This window comes from Hydra viridissima, unplaced genomic scaffold (assembly GCF_058129835.1).
Source record: "Hydra viridissima isolate aposymbiotic clone 2 unplaced genomic scaffold, HvirCarnegie_v1 scaffold_1, whole genome shotgun sequence".
Taxonomy (NCBI): domain Eukaryota; kingdom Metazoa; phylum Cnidaria; class Hydrozoa; order Anthoathecata; family Hydridae; genus Hydra; species Hydra viridissima.
Window position 1 is genome coordinate 27974691 of NW_028324300.1, and position 26553 is coordinate 28001243.

The following is a 26553-nucleotide window of genomic DNA, read 5'->3' on the forward strand; positions in this document are numbered from 1 at the left end:
ACAATGGGTGTGAAAGATGACAATTATAAAAATAAGTGTGAAACATGACGATTATAAGAATGGCTGTGAAAGATGACGATTATAAGAATGGGGTGTGAAAGATGATAATAAAAATGTTAGTGCTAAAATTATTGTAAATGATGAAACATGGCATATCCATAATAAAAAGTCACTTTCGACAGTATATATCATCCTGATGTCGGTGATGTTATAAATTTTAACCTTGTTGGTACACCAGGAGAAGGAATTGTAAATTTACTTACAGAAAAAGAGCTGTTGGTACACTCAGTGCACTATAATGCCAACGCTTTCAGCACTATTTGCAGAACAATGATTTATTATTTTTACTAATTTTACTAAAAAATTTATCAACAGTGATTTTTACTAATAAAAATCACTGTTGATAAATTTTTACACATACATACTCATTAGATCCATACTCATTAGATCCATATTCATCAGGTGCACCTTTAAATCTTGTTTATTCATGAATACAAATTATTTCATTGAATGTTTTTTCACTGTTATGCAATTCTTCATCAGATATCCATTCAAAAATTTCTTCAACAGATGGAGAAAAAATATTATTTTCGCTGTCATTTACTTCTTCCTCAGAAACATTCTCTTTTCCTCTGTCATATAACTCTTCATCATTAAGTAATATAAAAAGGTTATAATGTAATAAAAACTATTGTAACTTTTATAGACAAAACAATCCATGTAACTTAGTAACAAACGCAATAGGCAAAAATATAATATCAACAACAATTACTTGTAAGCTTCTTTTTGTCCTGTTTACTGATGTATACTGGTTCATCTAAAAACTGATTTTGTTACAAAATCGATCAAATACTTTTCAAAACTCTTCACTTTTACAAATTCTTTTTTATTTTTTTCTTAAAATGTTTCTGTTTCACAGTCTTCACTTGTATGTAAGGATCATTTTAAGCTAAAAGTGTTCCATGAGAATGCATTTCTTTTATATTTTAAGCTAAAAGTGTTCCATGAGAATGCATTTCTTTTATATTTTATGCTAAAAGTGTTCCATGAGAACGCATTTCTTTTATATTTTAAGCTAAAAGTGTTCCATGAGAATGCATTTCTTTTATATTTTAAGCTAAAAGTGTTCCATGAGAATGCATTTCTTTTATATTTTAAGCTAAAAGTGTTCCATGAGAATGCATTTCTTTTATATTTTAAGCTAAAAGTGTTCCATGAGAATGCATTTTAAGCTAAAAGTGTTCCATGAGAATGCATTTCTTTTATATTTTAAAAATAAAGAAAACAAAGACCAGTTTACTTAATAAAAACTTCTTATTGTAAAACTTAACACGTCAGATTACTTTTGTGATTAAGTAGCCAGACATTGATCAACAACATGAATACCCAAATGAATCATTGACTAAGTCTATGAATTACAAATGTGCACTTATAAATCTTTACCTCCAACATTTTAAGATAGCGCTTTGTCTGAGGTTTAAAATTTATGATTAAATAGTTAATCAAAGTCTTTTAGTTGATAAACAAGTAAAGTCATATATGCCTGTCTTTCTATCTTTTTTTACCAAATCTATACCTAAAACCACTTTCAACGCTCTTGCTAAAACTTCAAAGTATAGAAAACTCTTTTTTGACATTTTGAAGTTTTTTTTTCTAAATTTCTAAAGTAAAAAAAAAAGATGATAATCAAAAAGATAATTAAAAAAGAACGCCATTATTTTTTAAATTGTCATTACATTGAATGATTTTGATTAATCAAAATCATTGAACAAAATCGCGAAGCTTCGTTAGAATAACCGAAGTTAACGCCAACATTTTTTTTACTTTTTAAATATTGTTTTTATTGTCATGGAAGCGGCAAGTATTAATTCGGTAAATTTATATGAATATTGAAATCGGACAACATAAATGATTGCGGTTGAAAAAACTTTATACGAAACAAACTCGAATTATTTTCGAAACAAAAACACAAACTGATTAATTTAATAAAAACTTTTACTACTAGAGTTTTTATTTTTCTATTTTCCAAGTTCTAAACTTTCTTTTTTTTTTTTTTTTTTTAAATTTCATCAATGTCAAAAAAATTTTCTGTTGTGAAAATTTTCGAATCCTCCATTTTTAACGAGCAAATATTTTTTTCAAAACTGTTACCCTAGGCAAAAACAATAAAACCAACCTAATTTTTTTAAAATTTCAATTATAATTATCTATTAAAATCACCCTATGTGCAAATTATTGGTGATTTAGTACTGCTTAGTGGTGATTGAGTGGCGATCACCAGTGATCGCCATTCAATCTGTTTTGTTACAGTACCTGTTTTGTTACATTAATCAAAGTGGAGTTATTTCTTAACTTATTACCACAAAAATTAATATTTTTAAAGTAGTAATTAGAGAAAATATTAAATCCAAAGCTGCAACTGTAGCAAAAATCTATCTACAACAGTTGCCTACACTTCTGTATTTGACTAAGGACTTATTCAATGCTATGTTGTTAACTCTAGTTTTTTATTCAACGGCTTATAATTGATAAAATAAAAATGTTATTTACTTACAAGAAATGTATTAACAAACTTTATTAACATAAAACACGAGTCACATAAAAATGTTTTACTTATAGTTTTCTAGGAAAATGAGATGGAAATTTTAAAAATATAAAAAGAGAGTTAGCAGAGGCTAAGCGAAACCAAAAAGATTTTATGGACAAGTTTTCAGGATTTCAACATACAAGTTTTCAAGTTTTCAGGATTTCAACATACAGAGTCAGATGCTGGTAAAAAATTTGTCCTGGTTACTTTTGACAATGTAGAAGATTTGAGAAAGTTAGAAACTCAATTGAAAGACAAATATCTATATTTGGTTGTCCAAAACACACTCACAAGTATATTTCATCAATTTTGGTAAAAAAAATTGAGAAATATTCAATAAACCTTTGACAGTTTCTTGAACAATGATCCTCCATTTATCATATTGGATTCGATGGTGGGTTAAAAAAACTTAAAGTAATAAGGGTATAAAAAATTTAAATGATAAATGTGAGAGACCAGTGGCTGATACAAAGTTATTTTGGAATAATAATTTAAAACATTTTTTGAAGTCACTTTTACACACCATTCTTATTAACATTATTTAATAACAATTGTTTTTGAACTGCTGCAAGTGTGACAGGTAGTACGAGATGCATTTATGTATTACACTCAATGTTCACTGTTGAGTTGGCAGAGTATTTAACCAAATATTTAAAAGCAAATGTTATTCTTAGTGATGGATCCTGGAATTCCCTGTGGAGGTAGGGGATGATCCCAGGAAACATGAAAGTTTTAACCCCTAAAAAAAGCTAGTTATAAATTTTCTTTTAACTTCTCAAGGCTTATAACTTTCAATTTCTCATCGGCATAGTTAGTTTTCTTACTATTTTCAAGTTACTTCGCTTGCTATTCTAATGTTTTAGATAATTTGGTGAAAGGGGGGTGCATGCCTCTAGATCTTTCACTGATTAATGACTATTCTAAAGTTAATTGTAAGTATATTTTATATATTATGTAATTAAGAAATGTAAATAAGAAATTATTATTACAGGTAGCAGTTTTAGCTCGTGCTTGTGGCAATCACCCCAAAAGAAGTATATACGAAGCAATCAATAAACTAATGACAAAAGATGTCGCCTCAAAATATAACATCAAAGGCACTTCTCGGAAGAACAATTTTTGTATGGAATTCAAAAATATTTATTCAGCCGTTATAGGTATAAACAAACTAAATATTTTAATAAAACATTTTAGGAAATATGACCGACTCATGTTTTAAATAAAAAAAGATGTTTCAATTCCACATTTTTGAGGTTCATTTTCTTTTTTAGAGGCAGTTAAGAGCCAGCATCCTGACTCCAATGATATTCAACTCCACAGTTTTATCGGAGATTGGTTACGACAAGCTCCGATAAAACTGTGCAGTGTATCCGCGCTGAGAAAAAAAGAACTGAAAATCATGACAAAACGTTGTAAAAACTTCGTTCTTATTCTTCGTTTGTCTTTTACAATTTTTTTTAACCATGTTAAATAAAGAAATGTAGTGTTGTAATTTTATAATAAGAATTTCAATACTCTAGGTATTGTTTTTAGTTTCAATTTAAATATTGACTTCCAACTTCTGTTTATTGGTGTATGATGCATTCAGTGGCAGTAAAATTTTCAGCTATTTTAATGATTCCTTATATGTGAAAATACCATTAGAAATCATTAATGAGAAAGGTTTACTAAATCACTAGTGAACTGGTGTTAAATCAATGGTGATTATCACTGCTTATCCACTAGTGACAAGTCACCACTCAATCACTGGTGATCAAAAGTTTACAGATACACCAGTGAATAAGTACTCAATCACTACTAACGATAACTGTTGAATCACTACTAAATCACCAGTGGTGTGCGCATAGGGCACTTGATCTTTTTCAACTCTCCGATGTTATGAAAATCTTTTCCACGGTACGTAATTTTCAACGACTTGAAGTTCGAATTACGAAGCCATTTACAAAAATAATCGAAGAAGTCCGTGTCTTTGTGGAGTTCAAGACTTAATTCTTCAGCGAGTCGAATCCACGGGAGGAAACCTTCAAACTCGTTCTTTGATACGTAAGTATATTTGATGTTTATCCATAACAATTCAATCTTACCTTTCGGGATCCAGTCATCGATTCTCACTGGATGATATAAGTAGATACAACGAACGTTGTTCGAACATAAAATGAGAAGCTTTTTCTCCTCCTCCGATAAAATATTTTTACGAACAGTCAATTCATTCAACTTGAACCCTGCGTTAGTGAATTTCTCCGTGAAATATTTCTCATGTGAAACTTCGTGAGCAGTTTTTCCATCGTATAACTTAATCTTCCAATCTCGTTTATCGAACGATCTTTTTAAGTCCTCTGTAATCAACGCCTGCGCTTCAAAGAAGCATTCCACAAACATCTTGAGATCTGAAGAATAGTAGCATAATAATAATAATGTTTTTACTAATAATATATTTTTTCATTTGCAACAACTTTTACTTAAAACAATCAACTTTAAAAATTTTTAAAACGCAATATCGTGTTTAATAAATACAACATGGATATTATTTTGAATATCGAAGAGAAAACAATCGAAAAGTTCAAAAATCAATTCAAAAACTATTCTTTACTTCTTAATTATTTGTTTAAACATTATTTCACGAAATACAGAATAAAAAAAACTTCTTAAAACTTGTCCTATGCTTTCTAACATTTGCTGCGATTCAACCAATAGAAATACGAAAAACAAATCAGCCAATCAGAAGCTTAGTCAAAAGCACTTTAAAAATTTAAAAGCTTTAAAAATTTTTAAAACGCAATATCGTGTTTAAAAAATATATAATTGGTATTTTATTCAGATATTGTTTAAATAATCGAAAAGTTCACAAAGAAATCTATTATTTTTTACTTCTTAAATATTTAACAAATTATTAATTGACGAAGTATTAAAATACTTCTTGAAGCGTAGGCGAATCCGGGGTTTTAGGGGTAAGTTGACACAATTCGTTTAACTTTGGAATTTTCCAAGAGAAATTTCCAAAGTTCACATAGAACCTTTTTTACTTAACTTTTGTTAAGTAATTAAAATATATTTGTATTTTTTTTTCACCAATTTTGTAACTTTTGTAGCTGTATTACTTTTGAAATTTTAAAAAGCACTAGCATTAGCTACAAGTGAACTCGAAAAAATAGATGTAAGTGTTACATGGTTCACTCTGTCACATTTTGTGTTTTTCTCTTTAATCCCATTTTGTGTTTTTCAATGTTTCGTGTTTTTGGGGATCAGTAGACCAATTTATGAGCAAAAAGTTTTTGGGGCTAGTTAGCACAATGAGTTGGCTGTAAATTCATTAAACTTACACAGTATTGCTGATCTACAGACATTCAAAATTGCAAACGAAAAACAGACAGGACTATAACTCCTGAAAGTGTTATAAAAAAGGCTGTTGAAGCTTTTTTAATGGAAGGAAGGTCCATTCGATTAATTATATTAGGGTAAAAAGTTAAGGTCAAAAATATCGTTAGATGAAAATTATTAACAGCTTTCATAAAAAGATGCACTTCAAGTAGATGCTTCATGATGCTAAACTTGTCTCTTTTTTTATGATGTGCCAACTTACCCCGATGGTAGAGGCAACTTATTCCGGCCGGGGTAAGTTAGCAGACATTATTTTTGGAAGTCCTTTTTAGGCCACCAAATTTTTAAAAATAATATTTGACAGTTAAACATGCTTTTTAGTTTCTTAAACTAAAACTGTAAGCAAGTAGCCCCGGTCTGCCCAACGCTGTTTTCAAACTTTTGCTGCGCTTCAGTCAATAGAAATGCTATTATCAAATCAGCCAATCAAAAGCTTAGTCAAAAGTATGAAAAGAGCTTAGTTAAATGAGTTACTAATACTCAAGAAAAATTAATATTACAAATAATAAATTGAGCAGTTCATGTTTTTTTGATTTCCTTAAAGTAACGAAAAGTTTCCCTTTTTAGTTTTACTCAAGTTTTTGTCCCACGCTTTCGGATTTGATGAATCCAATTTCATTTCCATAATGTTCTACGAGGATATTGCAATAGATGCGATGTTGAAAAGTTATTTAAAAGTGAAACAAAGGCGAGCATTAAAAGAAAATAAACAACAACAGATTTCGCTAAGGAGAAAAAAAGAAGCCACTATCCTATCTTTCCTAACCAACTATTCTTTCTTCAAGTGGTGCTTGCTGTTGGCAATGGCCGAAAACGAAAATAGACGTTTTGTGATTAGATCATTTCCCAGTAAACATTGGACGTCCTTAGACGTCTAAGGACGTCCAATGTTTTTTGGGTTTGGTGATAACGGGTGGCAAATGAAATTTGTGAGTTAATTGTACAACGCAATTTTTTACGGGTCGTTGATAATTTTTTTTTTCGTTGAAAATTTGATTTAACAAAATTTTAAGAAAAAAAATTCAAATACTTTTTGGTTTTGAAAAAATAATTATTTAAAAGAAACTAAAAATTTGCAATGACAATTGTAAAAAGCTGCTAGAAATGATTACAAATCTAAAAATATTGATTTGAAGAGTTGTCTGTTTACATCTGAAAACTTTGAAAAAAGATGACGCATTACATAACTCATTCACTGGCATGAAAAAAGAAAAGTTCAATATTTGTTTGAAGTTTTAAATCATGGAAAGAAATATGTGACTATAAAGCATAATTATCCAACAAAATATAAATCTGAAGAAACTGACTCAGTTTTTAAATATTGCATTTCATCTGTAAAAATTTTAAGATCCAGTAAGAAATCATTTTTGTTAAGCATTGGAAATCCTTTTTTCTTTTACAAAAAAAATAAGCTGATTGGTAATCTCATAACTCAACAAATCTTTTAAAAAGATGCTTCATTTTGTAATGGCAATGTTCAGTAGCATCAAAGATGAGTCGTACTCTCATTTATCAAACAAGCAAAATTGTGACCGTTTTTTTGTAGCAATGGAATACAATAGAAGATCTGCTTTTCGTTCGATTAAGATTCCAAGAGAAATTGATGATTACAAGAGGAAACCTGGAAGCGCTAGACCCGTTAAAAATAGCTGCCAAACGTAACAATATATCAAAGTTTTAGATAAGAATGGATTGTTCCCAAAGACGCGAGAACTTTGTAGTCCGAACGTCAAGAACAACCCGACCAGAGTGTTAGGAGCTTCTTAATTTAGTAACTCATTTTTTTTTCCTCTTCTAATATTTAAATTAAGGCTTATAAAAGTTAGTTGATACCAAGGGATATAATTTCCTAAAGTTCTAGAGGTAAAGAGGAGGGGGGAATTCAACTATTTTCAAGTCAAACCACACGACAAATACTTCAATGAAAGTTTACAACTTTAGATTCACAAGGAAAATGAGACTTTTTATTACCAACATTTTTCACGTCTCATGCAGATTGCTGACCTATTAATACCTTACATATTGATAACTAACAACTATTTTCTAACATTTTTTAAACACCATTTCAACTACAATTAATAAGGTCTTTATAGTTATTTACTGAAATTCATTTGAGAATCTTTTTTTTTTTTTGTGAAACAGACCGAAAAAACTCATGCCACAAAAATTTTCAGTTTTTCCTTTCAGCTATTAAAACTTTCTTTAAATGAAATTCTTCCCTTGTTGTTTTTTAGGTTTGCGTCCTGATATAGAAAGTAGATCGTTTTAAGCTAGAAATGCTGGAATTTTACAAATGAAAGAAGAAAATTAGTCGAATTCATAAATTATTTTAAACTTGTGGCGAGTGAACGAATCGAAGAACATTTTTTTGAAAATAAAACAATGTTTTTAATCCGTTAATCTTGTAAAAATTTCCAACAAATTGAAATAACAAATAATTTTTACCATTAAACCAAGGAATAAATTCTTTTGGTACCAAGGCTAAAAAAGGAAAAAAAATAACATAATATGAAACAGGTGTTCTTTTTCTGGTCGAAAACAATAAAATTGTAAAAAACCTACAAAACGATAAAACACACTTTTTAAACGCTTATTTAAGGCTTTTTTTAAATTGGAGATTTAAAAAACGCCTTAAATAAGCGTTTAAAAAGTGTGATCATCATCATCATCATCATCATCATCATCATCATCATCATCATCATCATCATCATCATCATCATCATCATCATCATCATCATCATCATCATCATCATCATCATCATCATCATCATCATCATCATCATCATCATCATCAGCATCATCATCATCATCATCATCATCATCATCATTATTACTATCATTATTTCCATTATTATCATCAAGTTAATTGGATAATAAAGTCCTCCATGCTTTTGGAAGTCGCTATTAATCCTTGTGGTGACTTCCAACTCATGAAACTTAATATTTCTTAACTGATGGTTACAATAAGCTAAATACACTAGTTCAATCAAATCTGCAAAGCTATGAAGTCACCCTTTGAAAAGCCACTTCATGATTTTAAAGGCCATATAAAAAACGTTTGATATGTTTTTCCAGAAAAATTGAGCTGCAGATATAAAAAAAAATACTTTAAGACAAACTAAAAGTTATTTAAAGAATAATATTTTAAGATATTTAAATCAAACTTTTGTAGTGCAAAATTTTACAACTCAATTTATTTGTATCTCAAACTATATTGACTTTGTTAAGACTCTGTTCACATAATAAAAATTAATAATATAAAAATCAAAACCAAAACCTTTTGGAAGTTTTTAAGCCCTTTTTCTTTTGCACTCATTTTATGTTCTATTAGAAGTATTATTTAAATGTTAAACAATTTATCCCCCTTTGTAAAATTATTTTGGACAAATTTTTTAGCCTTTATATATGTTAAGCATTAAAACTTTTAAAAGTTACATTACAAATTCTTTAACTTGAACAACAGAGATGTTGTCAATAAAGTATAATAAGAAATCTCATAGCTTAAAACTTATTTCTTTAAAATCAAACTGTCTGCCCATTGCATTTTCAATTAAAATATATACTACTTATATTTATTTATCTAATATCATATATTTATATTTAAATTATTTAACAGTTCATCTGCTTATTCTGAAAAAAGTAATAGAAATCTATTTTATGTTTAAACTTACACAAAGATTTGAAGAAAATATTTAAATCATTATTACCATAATAAACTAAAAGTAAACTGTAATATATAAATTAATTAACATTTTTTATTAACTTACTAAGTACAGCATTAAGCAATGAATTCCTTTCTTCATTTGAATTCTTTAAATTAGATAGAAATTTGACAAAACACCTTTCGTTTTTGTTTGCCAGTCCGCAGATCATAGGCAAGCAGCTACGCAACTTTTTGTTACGAATAATATCCTCAGGACTCAAATAAATGTGTGCATGAACAGAAGCACAAAACTCCATTAAAGTGAGGTGAGCAAACTGATATTGATAACCCAGTTGTGATTCAACTCTTTCAATAAAACCAGAAAGTTCGTTTTCAACTTCATCAAATTCAATGACAATACTTTTAATTTCGTTTTGGGAGAAAAGAATTTTACCTTGATTGAACAACTCCCATGCAACTTTACAAACTCTTAAAACATGTTGCTTGTTACTCTCTTTTTGCATCATGCGGTGAACTGTTTCATTGGTTTTGCAAATGTGTTTTTGAAAAAAGTATAAAAAGATGCAGCAATACAACTCAGTCATTGTATTGAAAGAATAAAAATCACTTTCAGCAATGATTGCACACATTGCTGATAAATAAAATGGGACAGATGCCATGGCTTTAGCATTGCTAGACTCTTTAAGAACACTTTTAATGTTTTCTTTTTTGTTGCCAATTTTTTCAATATACTCATCTATTCCCTTATCACTAAAACCCATTATTTGAATGTTTAATTTGTCTGTACATTCTGTCACTACGTCTTTGTATTGTGATATAGCTCCAACTCTTCCAGCAACAACACACTTATGCTTTTCAATATTCAATACATCTGCTAATGCATTAACAATGGGTTGTTTACTTGGATTCAGGGTATTATAATTTATTAATTCATCTAAGTAAGTAAACTCATCTAACCCATCTATCACAAACAAAATAGAGGAATGGTTACAAATATCAATCTCTTGAAAAATATCTTTATAGAAAGCATTAAGCAGCTCATTTATGTTACCAATATTTTGAAACTGATTTAACTTTCTACATTCTAGATGAAGCACAAAATCCACAGTTTCCCATAAAGTACCTCTGGCCCAGCCAAGTAGGCACCTTTTGAGCAACCATGTTTTACCAATTCCGGCAATACCAGAAATCAAAAGTAAAGGTCGTTCTTTTGAAAACACTTCATTAAACTCAATTGGCTTATAGGCCATTTGTCTCTGAAGAAACAACTCTCGCTCAGCAATACTTACAGCATCTTTTTCCACTTCATCTGCATCAACTACAGTCAATTCAATGAACTTATTTAAAAGTTCAACTTTAGCTGGAGTTTTTACTAAGTGCACAATATTGTCTGCTTTTTCAGAAGTTTTAAGATATTTCTCTTTCAGTTTTTTACTCATTTCTATAAGTACAAAAAAAAAGAGGAACTTTATTTCACATTTCAAAAAAACATTTTACTTTTATTGTTAATGCACTAACAACAATATTCAGAGAAGAAACCTGAACAAACTGTAAAAACCTGTATATACGTTCAACTTATGTTATAATCATTTTGACTTTCAATAGAAAGTTTAAAATGAATTCCCCTTTAAACTGATACTTTAAATAACTGAGAATATTTTACCTTGACTAATGGATTTTTATTTAAATTACTGATTACTTTACATTTTATATAAATAAACTTATTTAAATAGGATATTTAATCAAAGATTGTGTTGAAAAGCATGAAAAATCCAATATTATTAAATCAGCTATTTTTGTATTTCATTCATTTTATTGCTAAAGTGTAGTTCAATCTTATTTTGCTAAATATGTACATTTACTTGTACATATTCTCCTTACACTTTTTGCTGCTCTTATCAACATCAACTCTACTTTCATTATAAGAACTCTAAACCTACTTTTATGATATGATTGTTTATTCTTCCTCATATTTAGATCTTTGCATATTATTAGTATATCTTTGTTTGCTGCCTTCTACTGCACAAGTCAGCTTATTTGTCAGCTTAAAACTTACACAACAAAGTTGAAACCATTAGAACATTAGGTATATCTGTTTTATAAGAAAATGTATATTGTCAAAAAAACATAGCTTACAATAACTTACTTTCAATGGATGACTTTAGAGGATTTTCTAAAAGAAAAAACAATTTTCAAGTTTAGAAAAAGAAAAAGAAAAAAAAAAAAAAAGAAAAAAAAAAGAAAAGAAAAAAAGAAGAGAAAAATTACTATAAAAAATTATCTCATATCAAATGTATTAAAAAAAAGCAACAAATGTGTACTTGAGAACTGTTCCAACACTGAAATCAAATCACTCCTTTTTATTTTATGTATTGCATCTACTAAAAAATCTAATGTAGGACACTTTTGTTGGTTTTTCCATTCGCAAAACATTCTGTGCGCTTTCTCTTCCATGTCATTATAGTCAGCGTCTATGGCATCAAGATCATGATCACTGACTGATAAAAAACGCCCCAATTTCTGCCAATCTTTCCCAAGCTTCATTTCTAACTGTAAGAACAACTCTGATTTGTCAAGAATATCATCCATTTTTGCTTGATCTTGTAAAACAATAACTTTTTCCTAAACAAGGGCAAAATCATAAACGTTATTTCTGAACCATTCCAAATCCAACTTTTGGAACTTTTACTTTCAAAATAAAATTAGAAATAAAATAGCATGAAAGCCAATTCTCTGAAATAAATTCAATTTTTGTAAGTTTTGTTTTCCACTCTACTAGAAACTAGAACACAAGGTAAAAAACCTTTTGTTTTCCACTCTACTAGAAACTAGAACACAAGGTGAAAAACCTTTTGTTTTCCACTCTACTAGAAACTAGAACACAAGGTAAAAAAGCTTTTGTTTTCCACCCTACTAGAAACTAGAACACAAGGTAAAAAAGCTTTTGTTTTCCACCCTACTAGAAACTAGAACACAAGGTAAAAAAGCTTTTGAAAAAACAAAACTTAAAACTTATGTGTATATGCATTTTTTTTAAAAAAAAGTAAGGGGATGGCCTTTAATAAATTTTTCATACAGCCCTTATTTTTCTACCAACACCACTGAGATTAAAAATGAATTTTTTAAGCTATAATTGCACATTTTAAAATTATTCTAAAATTATGATTAATGGTCAACATCAACACTTAGGTTTAAAAAAGTAGTTACAGTTTCTCAAGAAATTTTTCAACAATTTTCTTCAAAAAATAAATTTTTACATTCAAATTTTTACACCAAACAATTTTCTTCAAAAAATAAATTTTTACATAAAATAAACTAAAAACAATTAATAACAGTACTTCTTTGTATGTCTTTTCAATTCAATGGTGAATAGGATGTTATTCAGCATGCATATTTTTTTATTTCATGCTTCAGTTGATTTACTATTTGTCTAAAAGAAACTTAGTATTGAATAGGCTTGTAAAAATATTACCTGACCAAGCAATATTTAGGTAAGTTTAATTATTTTTATGTTAAATTTCTTGAAATTTTTTAGCAAATTTTTATAAAATTAATGAAATTGCATAAAATAATACTCAAATTATGTATTTTTTAGTAAAATGGCTAGAGGTAAACCTCACTGGACTGTTGCTCAGAGAAATTTAGCTGTCAATCAGGGTAAAACTTAGTAACAGGTGCAGCAAGTGACTGGAATTCTTAATATACTGTATCTGACATAATGAAGAAGTATATCTTGATCGGAACAACAGCCAGAGTTGCAAAAAGTAGACTTCTAAGAGCTTTGATAGAAACTTAATTATACAAGTCAAGAAAAATTGCTCCATTTCTGCTCGAAAACTGGCTGAGCAAGCTGAAAAGGATTATGAAATCAAATTTTCCCATCAGACAATGAGAAATCATAATCGAGATCAGGGATTTCAAAGACAACTTGTGTGTAATAAATAATTTTTGAGTAAGAAATACATGAAAAGAGGAATATAGTTTGCTAAGAAGTACAAAAACATGCCTTTACGTTTCTGAAAAAAGATTGAGTGGGAGCAACAAACTGAAATTCGAATTAAAATCATCTGATGGAGCACAAAAAGTTTGGAGAAAAACCAGAGAAGCCTTCAAATTAAGCTGTGTCAAGCATGGTAGTGGTAACGCCATGATATGAGGTTTAATGGCTTGGAAGGGTGACAGAAAACTCCCATTTATAGATACTACAATGGATCAGGTGCAATACAGAAACATATTAAAACAAAATTTGAAGTCATGCTAGAAAACTTTGACTAGAAAACTTAGATCCCAAGCATACTGCCACTAAAACTAAGAAATGGTTTGAAAATGTTGAGGTCTTAGAATGGTCTGCACAATCACCAGACTTAATTCCATTTAAAATTTTAGGGAAATTTTGGACCAGAAAATTGGAGATCATTTTCCAAAAAAGAGAATAGCAAAGTGGCAATTGAAGAATCTTTAATTGAATCAATGCCTTGTACTCTAAAAGCTGTAATCCAAGCAAAAGGTGGCCCTGCAAAGTATTAAAAATAATTGTTTTGTTATTTAACTATTTTTTATGAAACAAAAATGTGATTGGTTGAATATTTTTTTGACAATAAAAAAACGACTTAAATTGCTTTATTTTAAGACTGAAAACTATGTGATTCATATTTTACACCAAAATAAATAAAATCTTTTTAAAGGAATATTCTTTTATTGCTACTTACCTTAAGTTTACTAAAAAAGCCTAAAGTTACAAAAATATAGCACTTTTTTAGGAAAAATATTTTAAAAACTGTTTGTTTGGAAAATATTTTGATACACTGTATATGTGTTATGTGTAATATATTTTAAAAGTATCATGTGTAATAAAAAAAGTGTTATATGAAATATAATTATAAAATGTAAAAAATACCTCATCACTGTCAGCAGATAAAGTTTGAGCTTTCAATAGTTCAACTAAAAATAACATATATGCTATTTCTAGTTGAACATTATGATCATAATAACAATTATAATAATAAATTTATTAAATATATATTTAAAAAGCAATCATAATAAAAATAATACAAAGAGCTATATTATTTAAGCACATACACACACGCAGATATATCTACTCTTTTTGTTGATGTTGATCAACAATGATTTTACATAATATTCTTGCAATCAACAGATATTATCTTTAAATGGATGTTATTTCAACAGGATTTTTATCAATGTTTATTCATTCGATGTTTACTTCTAAACACTTTGTTTATTGATTTTACTGTTGACATCTTTTAAAAAACTATTGGTTGAGCCTTGAATCTACGTGCTGTTTACATAAACTGATGGACAACTACTACAAAGCTACCCTTTTTTTTATAAGATTTTTCATGTTTTTTTTTTCAGTGTCTTAAATGTTGATTGTAAAAGATATTAACAAGGACAAATTTAAAATTTATATTGAAAAATATGGTATGCAATCAATGTAAGCTCTTGTTTTATAAAAAAATATGTGAATTGAGAAATTTGAGTCATTATATTTACCTCAGTTGGTGATCAGTTTCACTTGCAGTCACATTAACGCATTAAGACAATTTAAACACACAAGTACAATAAGATCATTTTTCAAATGCACTTTTGTTAGTTTATGAGTTAAGAGCATGAACATGTCACCAATGAGGTATATTATTCACAGTAAGATGCATCATTAAAAAAGCAATCAAATGCTGAATTCCTCATTTGATTTTCCAAACATGGTTAAAATTTAGACGAATGCAGATACAAATATACTTTCATCTGCATTCATTTACTCTTTCACTTCTTCACTGCACCATTTAAATAAAATTAAACAAACAATTCAAATACATTGCCCAATTAAAAAGAAAAATAAAACAAGATACAACAGCTATAAAAATCATTCATCTATAGACAGGGATTTCGAGAGGGGGGGGGGGGGGGGGAGGGGGCACAGGGGGCAATTTGACCCAGGCACCAAGCCTGAAAGGACGCTGGACGAAAAATTCGAAAAATTCATCTTTAAGCACCTTATTCACCTTTCTCAAAGTTTTTGGTTTAAAACTAATATGGTGATTCAAATGTCAGTTTTGATTAGTGAATCATTACTATTCAACAGCTTTATCCAGAGAATTGATAGTAACGCAGAAATACAATGTGTTGTGTCAGAAATTGATAATTGCTGCATTCACAAAACTATAAATTTTGAAATTTCTTGGCTTGAGAAGGGGAGCCATTCTCTAATTTTGACCCAGGCGCCATTGACACTCTCAAAGGCTCTGTCTAAAGATAGCTATTTCTTTTAACAATCTCTTTCAAGATCAGTGGAAAATAAGAGAAAAATGCAAAAACAGTGACAGAAGTCAATGCATGAGAGGATTTATGAAAGAAAAAAGAGAAAAAAAGAATAAAATATTTTCTTGAAGATCACAATATTGTTGGAGAAGAGAACTGTGAGCTTGTCTTGAACCATAAAAATATTTCTGATGTATCTGAAGATGTGTACAGTGATACAGTAATGTCTTCAATCAACTCACCAAAAAAAAATATTGTAGATTATTTAAACAAACCTAAATTAAGTTATAGCGATGCTGATAACATTGAAGATACATATAATCTGTACAGAAATTTTGATACTCAAACTTTAAAAAAAGATTTTTTAAATGAGTGGCAATTAAAATACTACATAAAAATAATGCTTTAAATTCACTTTTAAATCACTTTAGAAAATTTACTCCATTTCTACCGAGATGCAGACAGACATTACAAAAATCTCTTCAAAAGGTTATGTGTGGTAAAGGTGTTAGTGTGGTATGTGGTTTTGTATGGTAAAGGTGTTAGTGTGGTATGTGGTTTTGTGTGGTAAAGGTGTTAGTGTGGTATGTGGTTATGTGTGTGTATGTGTTAGTGTGGTATGTGGTTATGTGTGTGTATGTGTTAGTGTGGTATGTGGTTATGTGTGTATATGTGTTAGTGTGGTATGTGGTTATGTGTGTGTATGTGTTAGTGTGGTATGTGGTTATGTGTGTGTATGTGTTAGTGGAAATAATTATAAATCTTGGAGTTAAGAATACAATTAAATTTTTTATGTCTGCATCAATAGAAATTGAGGAAAAGCTTGATATAATTGTAAATATTGATGGTGCACCTGTGTGTGTATATATATAAGTAAAAAAACCTTAGTCTTTATTTTGGCCTATATTAATTACAATTAACAGAAAAGGACCATATGCTGTTGCATTTTGGTATGGTCAGGGAAAAACTGACATGGTTGAATGAGTACCTTAATGACTTTATTCTTGAAATTAAAGAGTTCCAAACTAATGGATATAAAAAGCTATATGTGACTATTTAAGCTTTTATTTGTGATGCACCTGCAAGAGCATTTGTAAAGTGCATTATAGGCATAGCTCTGTTTTAATTTATAGCAAATGATGAAACAAATCTGTGAAAACAAGGTTATACCTGCATCTGTGTTAAGACTGTTCTGAGGAAAAGCTTTGTCTTTATATATAAATTTTACATTTAAATACTAAACTTAGTAGCTCTTTTTTTAATAATGAAAAAAAAAATTCTTACCTTCATGATTCAAAGAACTTGCCGACAAAATGTTTGGGTTGGTAACATTATGTAGTGCCTTATTACTTTCTTTTGTGTTAATGTTTTGTTCATCAATTGTTTTAAATGGAGTGTTACCTATTGAACCTAGTGTCAAAAACAAGTATGTTTTGTAAAAAAAAATAATTTTAATGTATACATTTTTAAATGACATAACACATACGACTATAGTAAACTATATTGAATTGATTTACAAATCTATAATCTTATTGAGAACTTTATAACTTTACTGGATATCTTTCAATATAACAATATTTTTATTTAATTTGAAAATGTTTTTTGTGTAAAAACTTAAAAGTTTTAAAAATATAAAACAACTTTGTGAGAACTTTTCAAACATTTTATGAAAATTTTAGCAAATACTTTGTAAATTGCTGTCATACACTATCTTATAAGCTAAAAGTTTTGATGTTTTCTGGTCTATACATTTTCTGGTCAGTAAATCAGTTGTAAGTTGTTTGGCTTTAAATGAGAAATTGGTTTGGTAAAACTTTTTCATCTAAACTGGTAATAATAATAATAATAATAACAATAATAATAATAATAATAATAATAATAGTAATAATAATAATAGTAATAATAATAATAATAATAATAATAATAATAATAATAATAATAATAATAATAATAATAATAATAATAATAATAATAATAATAATAATAATAATAATAATAATAATGTTCTAATTTTAAAAATGTGTAACAAATTAATAATATTCAATAAAAATAATATGAAGAAAAACAAATAAAAATCAACTTCAGTAAGTTCAGGTTCTGCTTGGGAAAATCTTCTTAAATTATAAATCTTCTTGATTAAATTGAAAATTAGGCTGATAATGATTACTAAACTACGCACCTTTTTTTTAAACTTTATATCTGGTTAAAATGCTAAAAAACTCATTTAATCATATAATTATAATTTGTAACCTATTTTACATAACTTTCCTTATCCTCTGAGTGGTGATTAAAAAAAAGACTATCTGTTTTAAAAAATGTGTTCAGTCTAATTATTTTCTGCTAAATAATTATTAAATTAATTATAATATTCTATTTGATTTAGTTTGTTTTTATGATTCTAAAAAAAAATACTTTTTTTTTGTTCACCTGTATTTACAAAATCTCAGTTAAAATTTTTTTCCTAGTTTTCTATTTTACTGGTTCCAAAGAATTAGCCTTTATTGTATAAAATGGCTTTTGTATTCATTAGAAGAGAAAAAATCATGTCAAATATTAAAAGGGAAAAAATATGAAGAAACATCTTGCCACAATTGTTTTTTTAACTAAAAAGTGTAAAGCAAGTTGTTTTCTACCTAATTTACTATGCTCTTAAGTAATATTTTATGTAAGTTTTATATTATACATACATACATATACATACATGTACATATACATATTCATATATATATATATATATATATATATATATATATATATATATATATATATATATATATATATATATATATATATATATATATATATATATATATATATATATATATATATATATATATATATATATATATATATATATATATATATATATATATATATATATAAAATTACTGTATAAATATATTTCATAGATATGCAGTGAGAGAATTCCTACAGCTAAATTTAATTTTAAGAAAAGGTTTTTTTTGTTTAATCTACGGAAAGTGAAATTCATCTGAGGAGATCTTCAATCCTTTGTTCAGGTTTTGGATCAGTTTATTATGTTATAAATGATTATTATTATTATTTTTATTTATGTACATACTATTTATATTATTTTAATTACTACTATCTTGGGCAAGAATGAAACTACTTAGTAAAAACACTTCATTCTTTTGAATGAAAAAATACAGATAACATAAAAGGTTAGAAAATATGCAAAAGGTAAACATTTAAAACGATACCATTTAAAAAAACTGTTTCTTCATTTATTTCTTTTACATTTTTGTTTTCTGCTTTTTCTTTTACATGACAACCATCTTTTTCAAATGCTGATAAAACATTGAATCTTTTCATTGTAATCAGAGTACTTTTTATCAACTCTTTAAAGTGCAATGGATTTATATCAAAAAGCTTTTCAAGTATTGCTAACATTTTCATTTGATCGCTATCATTCTTTTGGTCAATACCCTCTATAATACAGTTAACCTGGTATAGACAAGCATAAGCAGCAAATCTCTTCCAATCAGAAGATGCACGCTCAAGTAATAACTTCGTTAAATTTTCAGAACTTTCTAAAAGTATTGAAAAAAAAAAAATTATAAAACACAAAACATAAAAGTTAAAAAAATACTTAGTTCTTTTAAATTAAAATTTCTCATTTCTAATTTTTTTTTTAGCAGCAAATAAAAGTATCAACCTTTATCAGATTTAAATGAATTGAAATTATTTTATTAAATATAATGATTATTTAGTCATTATGATGTTGCTTGGAAAAACTTTTACCTAATGCTAATGATAAAAACAATAATTAATTTTACTTGAGAAATTAGTAACTTTTGAGAAAATCAGGTTATCTCATCAGCTGTTGATCATTTATTCACTCCTATTTTAAAATTTATCAGCCAAAATGATAAAAATAATACTGAAAAAAAGACTAATAAAAACTATTCTCACCAACTAAAGCTAGTCTGAACAAAACATCAAATCTGTTTGCAACATTGAGAGAATTTACAATCAATTTTTTATAATTTAAAGGATCATGTTCATAAAGTTTGTTTAAGAATGCAACCATTTTTAATTGATCATTGTTGTTGCCACAGTCAATCTGTTCTATTACACTGTCAATGTCAAGCAAACCAGTGTAAAGAGCCAATCTCTTCCAGTCAGCAGATACACTTTCAAAAATGCGCTGAGCTGTTTCATCATTTTCTGAAAAAAAAAAAATCATACTTTTTTCATAATTAAATCACAAATAATAGTTTTTTTTAAAGATTTGTGATTGTTTATAAATGCAAACATGTATGCATAAGAAACATATTTTTATAAACCAAACTGTATATTTTTATTTAGCAGCAACTTTTAAAAAAACAACCATCAACTTTCTTTTCAAGCTTTCTAAGCATCAGATCCCCACTAATGGGGACATTTTCAAAGTATGCTGTTGGTGTCTCAAGACTAAATCTAAAATCATTTTCATAACATGATTTGCAGTATAACACAGCTAGCATACAGAGATTATTTAAAGGCACGTAAAGTTGAGAAATAACCCAAGTTAAAGCAAATACCAGCTGTGTTTAAAGATAAAATTATTTTCAAAAATGTTTGTACTTGAAAATGTTGATGCCTGGAGTCACAAAAAGAAAAATATTAAATGCCTGATTTCAAAAATCCTCACAATCAAGTAAAGTGTTTGAAATGACTTGAAAATTTTCATGAATATTTTTATAGGAGGTGCATGTCTTAGTGAAAGTTCAGTTTCAAAAGACCTGAATATGCTACCTCCAGCAAGTGATTGCTCCTGCTAAACAGTAACAACAAAGAAATTTTTGAAAGAAGATTCTTGATATGGAGCATAATGATAGGAGAAAAGACAGTCATTTTATCATTTCCAGGAGATATTTATACAAATCATTTTGTACCTAGTAGCTAATTTAAACTATCTCATGTTACTCTTCTAACATAAGCTTAAGTTGACAAAACAAGTCCTGAAAATCACTTACATTTCTGAACAAATCCTGAAAACTACAACATTTAACAAGAACTTTGATATAAAAACATGAAAATGTAATCTTACCATCTAATGCCACTCCAAATAAAATATCGAACCTTCCTAATCTACTGAGAGCATCTCCAATTTTGTCTTTGTATTGCACTGGCTCAATTTCAATGAGCTTTTCAAGAAAAGATACCATTTTAGATTCATCATCCTTGTTATCTTGTTCAATATGTTCAACAATACTTCCAATGTTATTTAAATGAGTCTCATGTGCAAATCTCTTCCATTCAGTTGATAAATTTTCGATCAAAAATCTCTTTACTTTTGGAAACTTTTCTAAATATAAGAAAAATACAATCAAAATGAAGACAGCATCAAATAGTTAAACCAACTATACTATATCTGTATATACTCTAAACATATATACAATTGTTTAAGACATGCAACAACATTACAGAAAAGGTCTGAGTTTTTTCCACATTTAATTTTTAATTTGATTACTTAAGCAAAGATTATTAGGCAATAGTTAAATAACTTCCAAACGAGTGGGTGTGATAAGAAAAAGTTTGAGGCAATCAGATTAAACTTTTACATTGAATTAATTTCATTTTTAACACTCCAACTTTTCAATTAAAAACCTGCCTTTTGTACATATTGCAGAGTGCAATGCATAAAATACAGAGAACTGTGTCAGCAAAATGTGTACAGTGTGTTTCAAAATGTTTTTTAACAACTCATTGAAGCTTCATAAATTAATCTCTTACCATCTAATGCAACACACAACAAAATATCAAATCTTTTAAGAGTACAAAGACAGTTTGCAATCACTTCCTCAGAGTTCAGTTCATTGATTTTGTTAATCTTTTGAAGGAATATTTCTAATTTCAACTGATTATTGTTATTCTCATTCTGAATTTCTTCTACAATGTTGTACAATCCATTCAAACAAATGATATGAGCAAATCTCATCCAATCAGATGATACTTGATCAACCAAAACTTTTCTAATATTTTCATTGGTATCTAAAATTAAGGCAAGAAAAAGATATTTATAATAAACATTCTTGATCCAAAAAAATTATTTGTTATATTGTTTTGGAATTAGTAGTTTTCCAAGATAAAAATGACAGAAAATCCTCAAAAAAACACTTCTAAACCTTTTGGTTTAGAAATTCTTTACTGGATGAAATAACCAAACACAGTAAACATTGGTTGAACATAAAATGAGAAGCTTTTTCTCATCCTCAGATAAAATATTTTTATCAACATCTAATTCAATTGCATGAAAAATCAAAGAGTTAACTTGCATTGTTTAAAAATTTCTCTATGAAATATTTCTCATGTGAAATGTCATGAACAGTTTTTCCATTGCGTAATAAAATATCCCACTCTTGTTCATTGATTTTCAAGTCTGGTTTAGATATTCTGAAAAATATCTTCAAAATTTTCTCTTTTCTAAAACTTTGAAACCCTGAAACTTTGAGTTTGGAATTTCATTTCATGAACATTTGAAAACACAAAAATCTCTGGTCATTCAACATCAAGAAAATTTCATGACTTACCCTATTAGTTCAAATAATCCTGTATTTCAATGTTTGCTTTAAAGCTGGAAATTTTATACTTTTTTAAGTATAAACCATCACAAAGAATGTGGAAAAAGTTTCCTTACAAAAGGGATATTTTTAAAAATGATCAGTATAGTGCATGATTTTATTGGATCATGTGATTTTAAAAAGCTTTTGTCTTCTTTAAGCATTCTTTTATAATCATTTTGTTTCGCATAATTTGTTTGTTTTAACTGAATAATACTAAATAAGTTGTTGCATAATTATTAGACTTTTTTACAAAACTTTCTTCTGCTCACTTTTAAATCAACCAATAACTTTTTATTCCTCAATACCATTTAATTATTTTAATTATTAGACTTTTTTACCAATACCGTTTAATTATTTTAATTATTAGACTTTTTTACCAATACCGTTTAATTATTTTAATTATTAGACTTTTTTACCAATACCGTTTAATTATTTTAATTATTAGACTTTTTTACAAAACTTTCTTCTGCTCACTTTTAAATCAACCAATAACTTTTTATTCCTCAATACCGTTTATTTTTCATATTCAATTTAAGTTGCCTATTACTACTTTTACCCCAATGTTGCAGTGTTTTCTAACTTCAAGCACAGCAACAAGAAGTTTTGTATTGTTGGGATCAAGGTTTTTTTCATTTTGTATTATTGGAATCAAGGGTTAGAAAGAAATACCTAACTCTTGACATGGTTTTTAAAAATCTATTCCTGACTTAACTCCAGACTCTTATTGGTTACACACAAGTTGATGCATCATTAGGAAAAAAAAAAGTTACAGTCAAAGCACTAAAAGTAAAATGGTTGTTATTCTACTTAATGTAAAGTTATTGATATGTAAATATTAAAGACTTACAAGAAGACTACCTGACCTGTTGTAACCAAGGTACAAATCCATTGCTTTTCTTTTACACAGATTCTTGTGTTCAAATTTAAATTTATCAAATTAAATTTAAACACAGATCTACAGTAATAAAGAGATTTATAATTTACCACTTTCATCCTATTTTTATTTCCCAAAAGTTTTAATTAAACTTTTGGGGGTCTTCACATTAATTAACAAACATTGCTGCTGCATTGAAATCCATGTACAGTAGGTATTACTATGCATCTTTGCAAACAAATATCATAAGAAGAAATGTAAAAGCAAACAACATAACATTTAAGTTGTATTGGTATTAACTTGTTAGTAGAAATCATAAAAAAGTTAGAAAATTGCAGTGGACTTAAAAAATTAAATTTATTGTAACAATATTAACATTTTATTGGCAAAGATAAAAATGAATTTCTAGTCATTATTGCAAAAATAATTTTTAAAATGAAATTCTATGACTGTTTAATTTTCATGCAATTGTAAATGGTTGTGCACCTTGTGTTTTGACTCTTTTTGTTGTGTGATAATGTTTGAGTGAAGTAAAAATTAAAACTTATGTTAATAATTTCTTTCGTTTTCTTTCCTTACATTATGTCCTACCCTTCAATGGGATGTTTTATCTATATTAGGGTCCAGATCTTAATCTTGAAACAAACAAAAAAACAAAAAAAGCCAGGATTTTATGGGTTTTTTTTATTATCATTTCAATTTTTCTAAAGACTTTTGACTCTTTGAAAGCCAACTCTTAACTCTCCAGCGCTGATTGAAACTATCAGCAGAGCAGAAACTATCACCTGAAACTTAAACATCTGGAGTGCCACTAATCATAGTAAAGTCTCCTTTCATTTCATCTTTTAAGTATTTTTACTTTTAATTTTTTTTTTTTACCATTATTTTATCGAACAAGATATTTTAATGTCATACCAATCACAAAATACATACATACATACACAAAAAAAAAATTAAAATTTGTGAAAAATACAAGATGGTAAAGGCATAAAACCTAAAACAAATCTTACATTTATCATACCTTTACTATCCAAATAACTTGCTGGTGAATTGTTAGGACCAGTAACATTTTGTAGATTATTATTAGTTTCTTGGAAGTCAACTACCCATTGTTTAAAAACTGCTTTACAAGGAATGTCACCCATTAAACCTGTCAAAAGAATGTCCTAAGTTTTAAAATGTTTATTGTACAATGATTTTTTTCTTTGGTTAATCTGAGTTTTTTAGACGGTTAATTCAGTTACTTAATAATAAATTAATTTTAAAAAATAAAGGAGATCACTTAAACATAATGATCATTATTTTAATCTTTTTAAATTAGACTTCGGTAATAAAATCTGAAATTCAGAAAGTCAGTTTTAAAATTCTATTTAATTTAAAACTTCTACTAGGAAACCTTCAGAAGATTCAAGTGCCATTCCACTGGGATATCCTCAAATAGTATTTCTGTAATTAGGGTTGGAATGTTACTGATATTGTTGTTATAAATAAAGCAAAAGACCTTTTTTAAAAATCATTGACTCTCTTCAGGTTAATTTTTTAGCTCAAAAAAGGATAGTAGTTTGAAAGGATTAAATGATATTTGGATTGACATCTTAGATTTAGAATAAAAATTTTGTAAATTTTTTTTTATGCTTATAAGCAAAAAGCAATAGTATGTAAGCAACAAGTAAGAAGTTGTTATTTTAATTTAAAAAGAAAAGAATAACTTATAAGAAAAAAGAACTTCACCTAATCAAGATCAAGAAAAAAACAAATAAGATTTGCAGTTCCAGTCTAAATTACTCAAACAAATGTTACCTAAATTTTGAACTTGAAAAAACAAAACAAAAAAAAACCACTTACTCGTTCAACTGTATTTTTTTTTAGTTACATAAAATTAAGAGTTATTAGAGTTAAAAAACTTGAATATGTTTTCTTACTAACTGTACATTATCCTGTGTTATAGATAAATCAAGACTTTTTCAAAGATTTTTTGGTTTTTTAATTTATAGTAAAAATCCTAAGCAAACCATATCTTTTGCTTCTTGTAATGAGTAAAGCGCAATATACTTTAAAACTAGATTTGATAAAACTAGATGCCTACCAATTCGACAGTTAGTTATGATAAAGGAATATCATGCAGAGAATCTGAAGAGATTTTGCATTGTACTAGCAAATTTGTCTGTTATATTTTGAGTAGCGATTACTCCCAAATTTCCCGCGGTCAAGTAAAATTTAAGCGAATGTTAAAGTGGACAACTCGACGTTCGTTAGTAATCTTTTATATAAAGCTCAGTAGGGTTGGGTTTGTGGATATAAATACAATACTGCTCAAAAATTTAGCACACATTAAATTTAAGTTGCATTTTTTTCTTTAAAAATGAAATAAAAGTAAAAAAAAAGAAATTCAAGGTTTTTTAAAAAACAAAAAATATTTATTTGACTTTTTTAATTACATTAACAGAAAAAAAACTAAAAAAAACAAATGTCTATCACTAAATATCTTTAATAAAAGTTAGTATATAAAAAAAGGTTAAAAAAAAAGCTGCTCATTAGTTTAGCACCTGGATTTAAGTTTCCTTTAATAGCAAGATCAATAAGGGATATGTCCACCTTTGTTCTTTATGCATAGTTCACATCTTCTTTTAATTGAATCAAAAAGTTTTCGGCAATAATCAGTTGATAAGCAGTCGAACGAATCTTTCAAACTTTCCCTAAGATGTTCAGCTGATGTTACGGAAGCTTTAGTGAGTTTGCGGTCCAGTACAGTCCATACATTTTTTGATTGAATTAAGGTCAGGTGAACTTAGCCAGAAAATGCAGCCTCATGTTTGATGGCATTTTATGTGAAGATGGAGAATTAAGTTTAAAACAAAGATTAAGAAAGGCCTACACACAGAGATTTATTCACCCTGTCATGAAATAAACGATAAAATGAAAATATTAAAAACAATGATTAAGAAAGGTGTACATGCTATACCTAATTATCATTTATTTACCTGTCAAGTAAATAAATGATAAGTAGATAGAGCAATAAAAAAGTAACGGAGAACTATATAAGCTCAAAAGTAGTGTTATGAAAGGCTTCTTGTTGGATGAACTAAAAAGAAAAAAGACTAAATTAAGTTTTAGGAAATCAGTTTTAGAGAGTCAGTTTGTGTGTTTGTGTTTGTGATTAATGAGTTTGTGATTGTGATTAAAGAATGTTTGGAAAAAAAAGAGG

General features: G+C 27.7%; 1 protein-coding gene and 2 pseudogenes across 3 annotated transcripts; 2 read left to right on the top strand and 1 right to left on the bottom strand.

Moving 5' to 3' along the window:
- Positions 1-4003, top strand: part of LOC149894283 (uncharacterized) — a 7499-nt pseudogene extending 3496 nt beyond the window's left edge.
- On the bottom strand, positions 3998-25648 carry LOC145192084 (uncharacterized). Of its 3 annotated transcripts, XM_090083726.1 has the most exons (13): positions 25435-25648; positions 24370-24498; positions 21645-21902; positions 20959-21216; positions 19839-20093; positions 19127-19456; positions 17190-17315; positions 14527-14570; positions 11951-12251; positions 11776-11802; positions 9733-11070; positions 8411-8446; positions 3998-4974 (listed from the first exon to the last, which is right to left on the bottom strand). In XM_090083726.1, exons 2-13 carry the CDS (start codon positions 24491-24493, stop codon positions 4409-4411), a joined length of 3663 nt encoding a protein of 1220 aa, XP_089939852.1. In that variant the 5' UTR covers positions 24494-24498; positions 25435-25648; the 3' UTR covers positions 3998-4408. The 3 variants fall into 3 exon arrangements, with proteins under 3 accessions (XP_089939852.1, XP_089939859.1, XP_089939869.1); XM_090083733.1 differs by lacking the exon at positions 17190-17315; XM_090083743.1 differs by lacking the exons at positions 14527-14570; positions 20959-21216; positions 21645-21902; positions 24370-24498; positions 25435-25648 and having other exon boundaries at positions 19839-19915.
- On the top strand, positions 15263-17031 carry LOC149894284 (uncharacterized; annotated as a pseudogene).
- Positions 25649-26553: the final 905 nt, after the last annotated feature.

Excerpts from the sequence above, each read along its gene's own strand:
- LOC145192084 (XM_090083726.1), bottom strand. The coding sequence starts at position 24,493 with ATGGGTGACATTCCTTGTAAAGCAGTTTTTAAACAATGGGTAGTTGAC. Across the intron at positions 12,252-14,526 it reads TATCTGCTGACAGTGATGAG|GAAAAAGTTATTGTTTTACA; the intron begins GTATTTTTTACA and ends GCCCTTGTTTAG. Across the intron at positions 8,447-9,732 it reads ATTGCTTAATGCTGTACTTA|CCTTGGTACCAAAAGAATTT; the intron begins GTAAGTTAATAA and ends TTCCTTTTTTAG.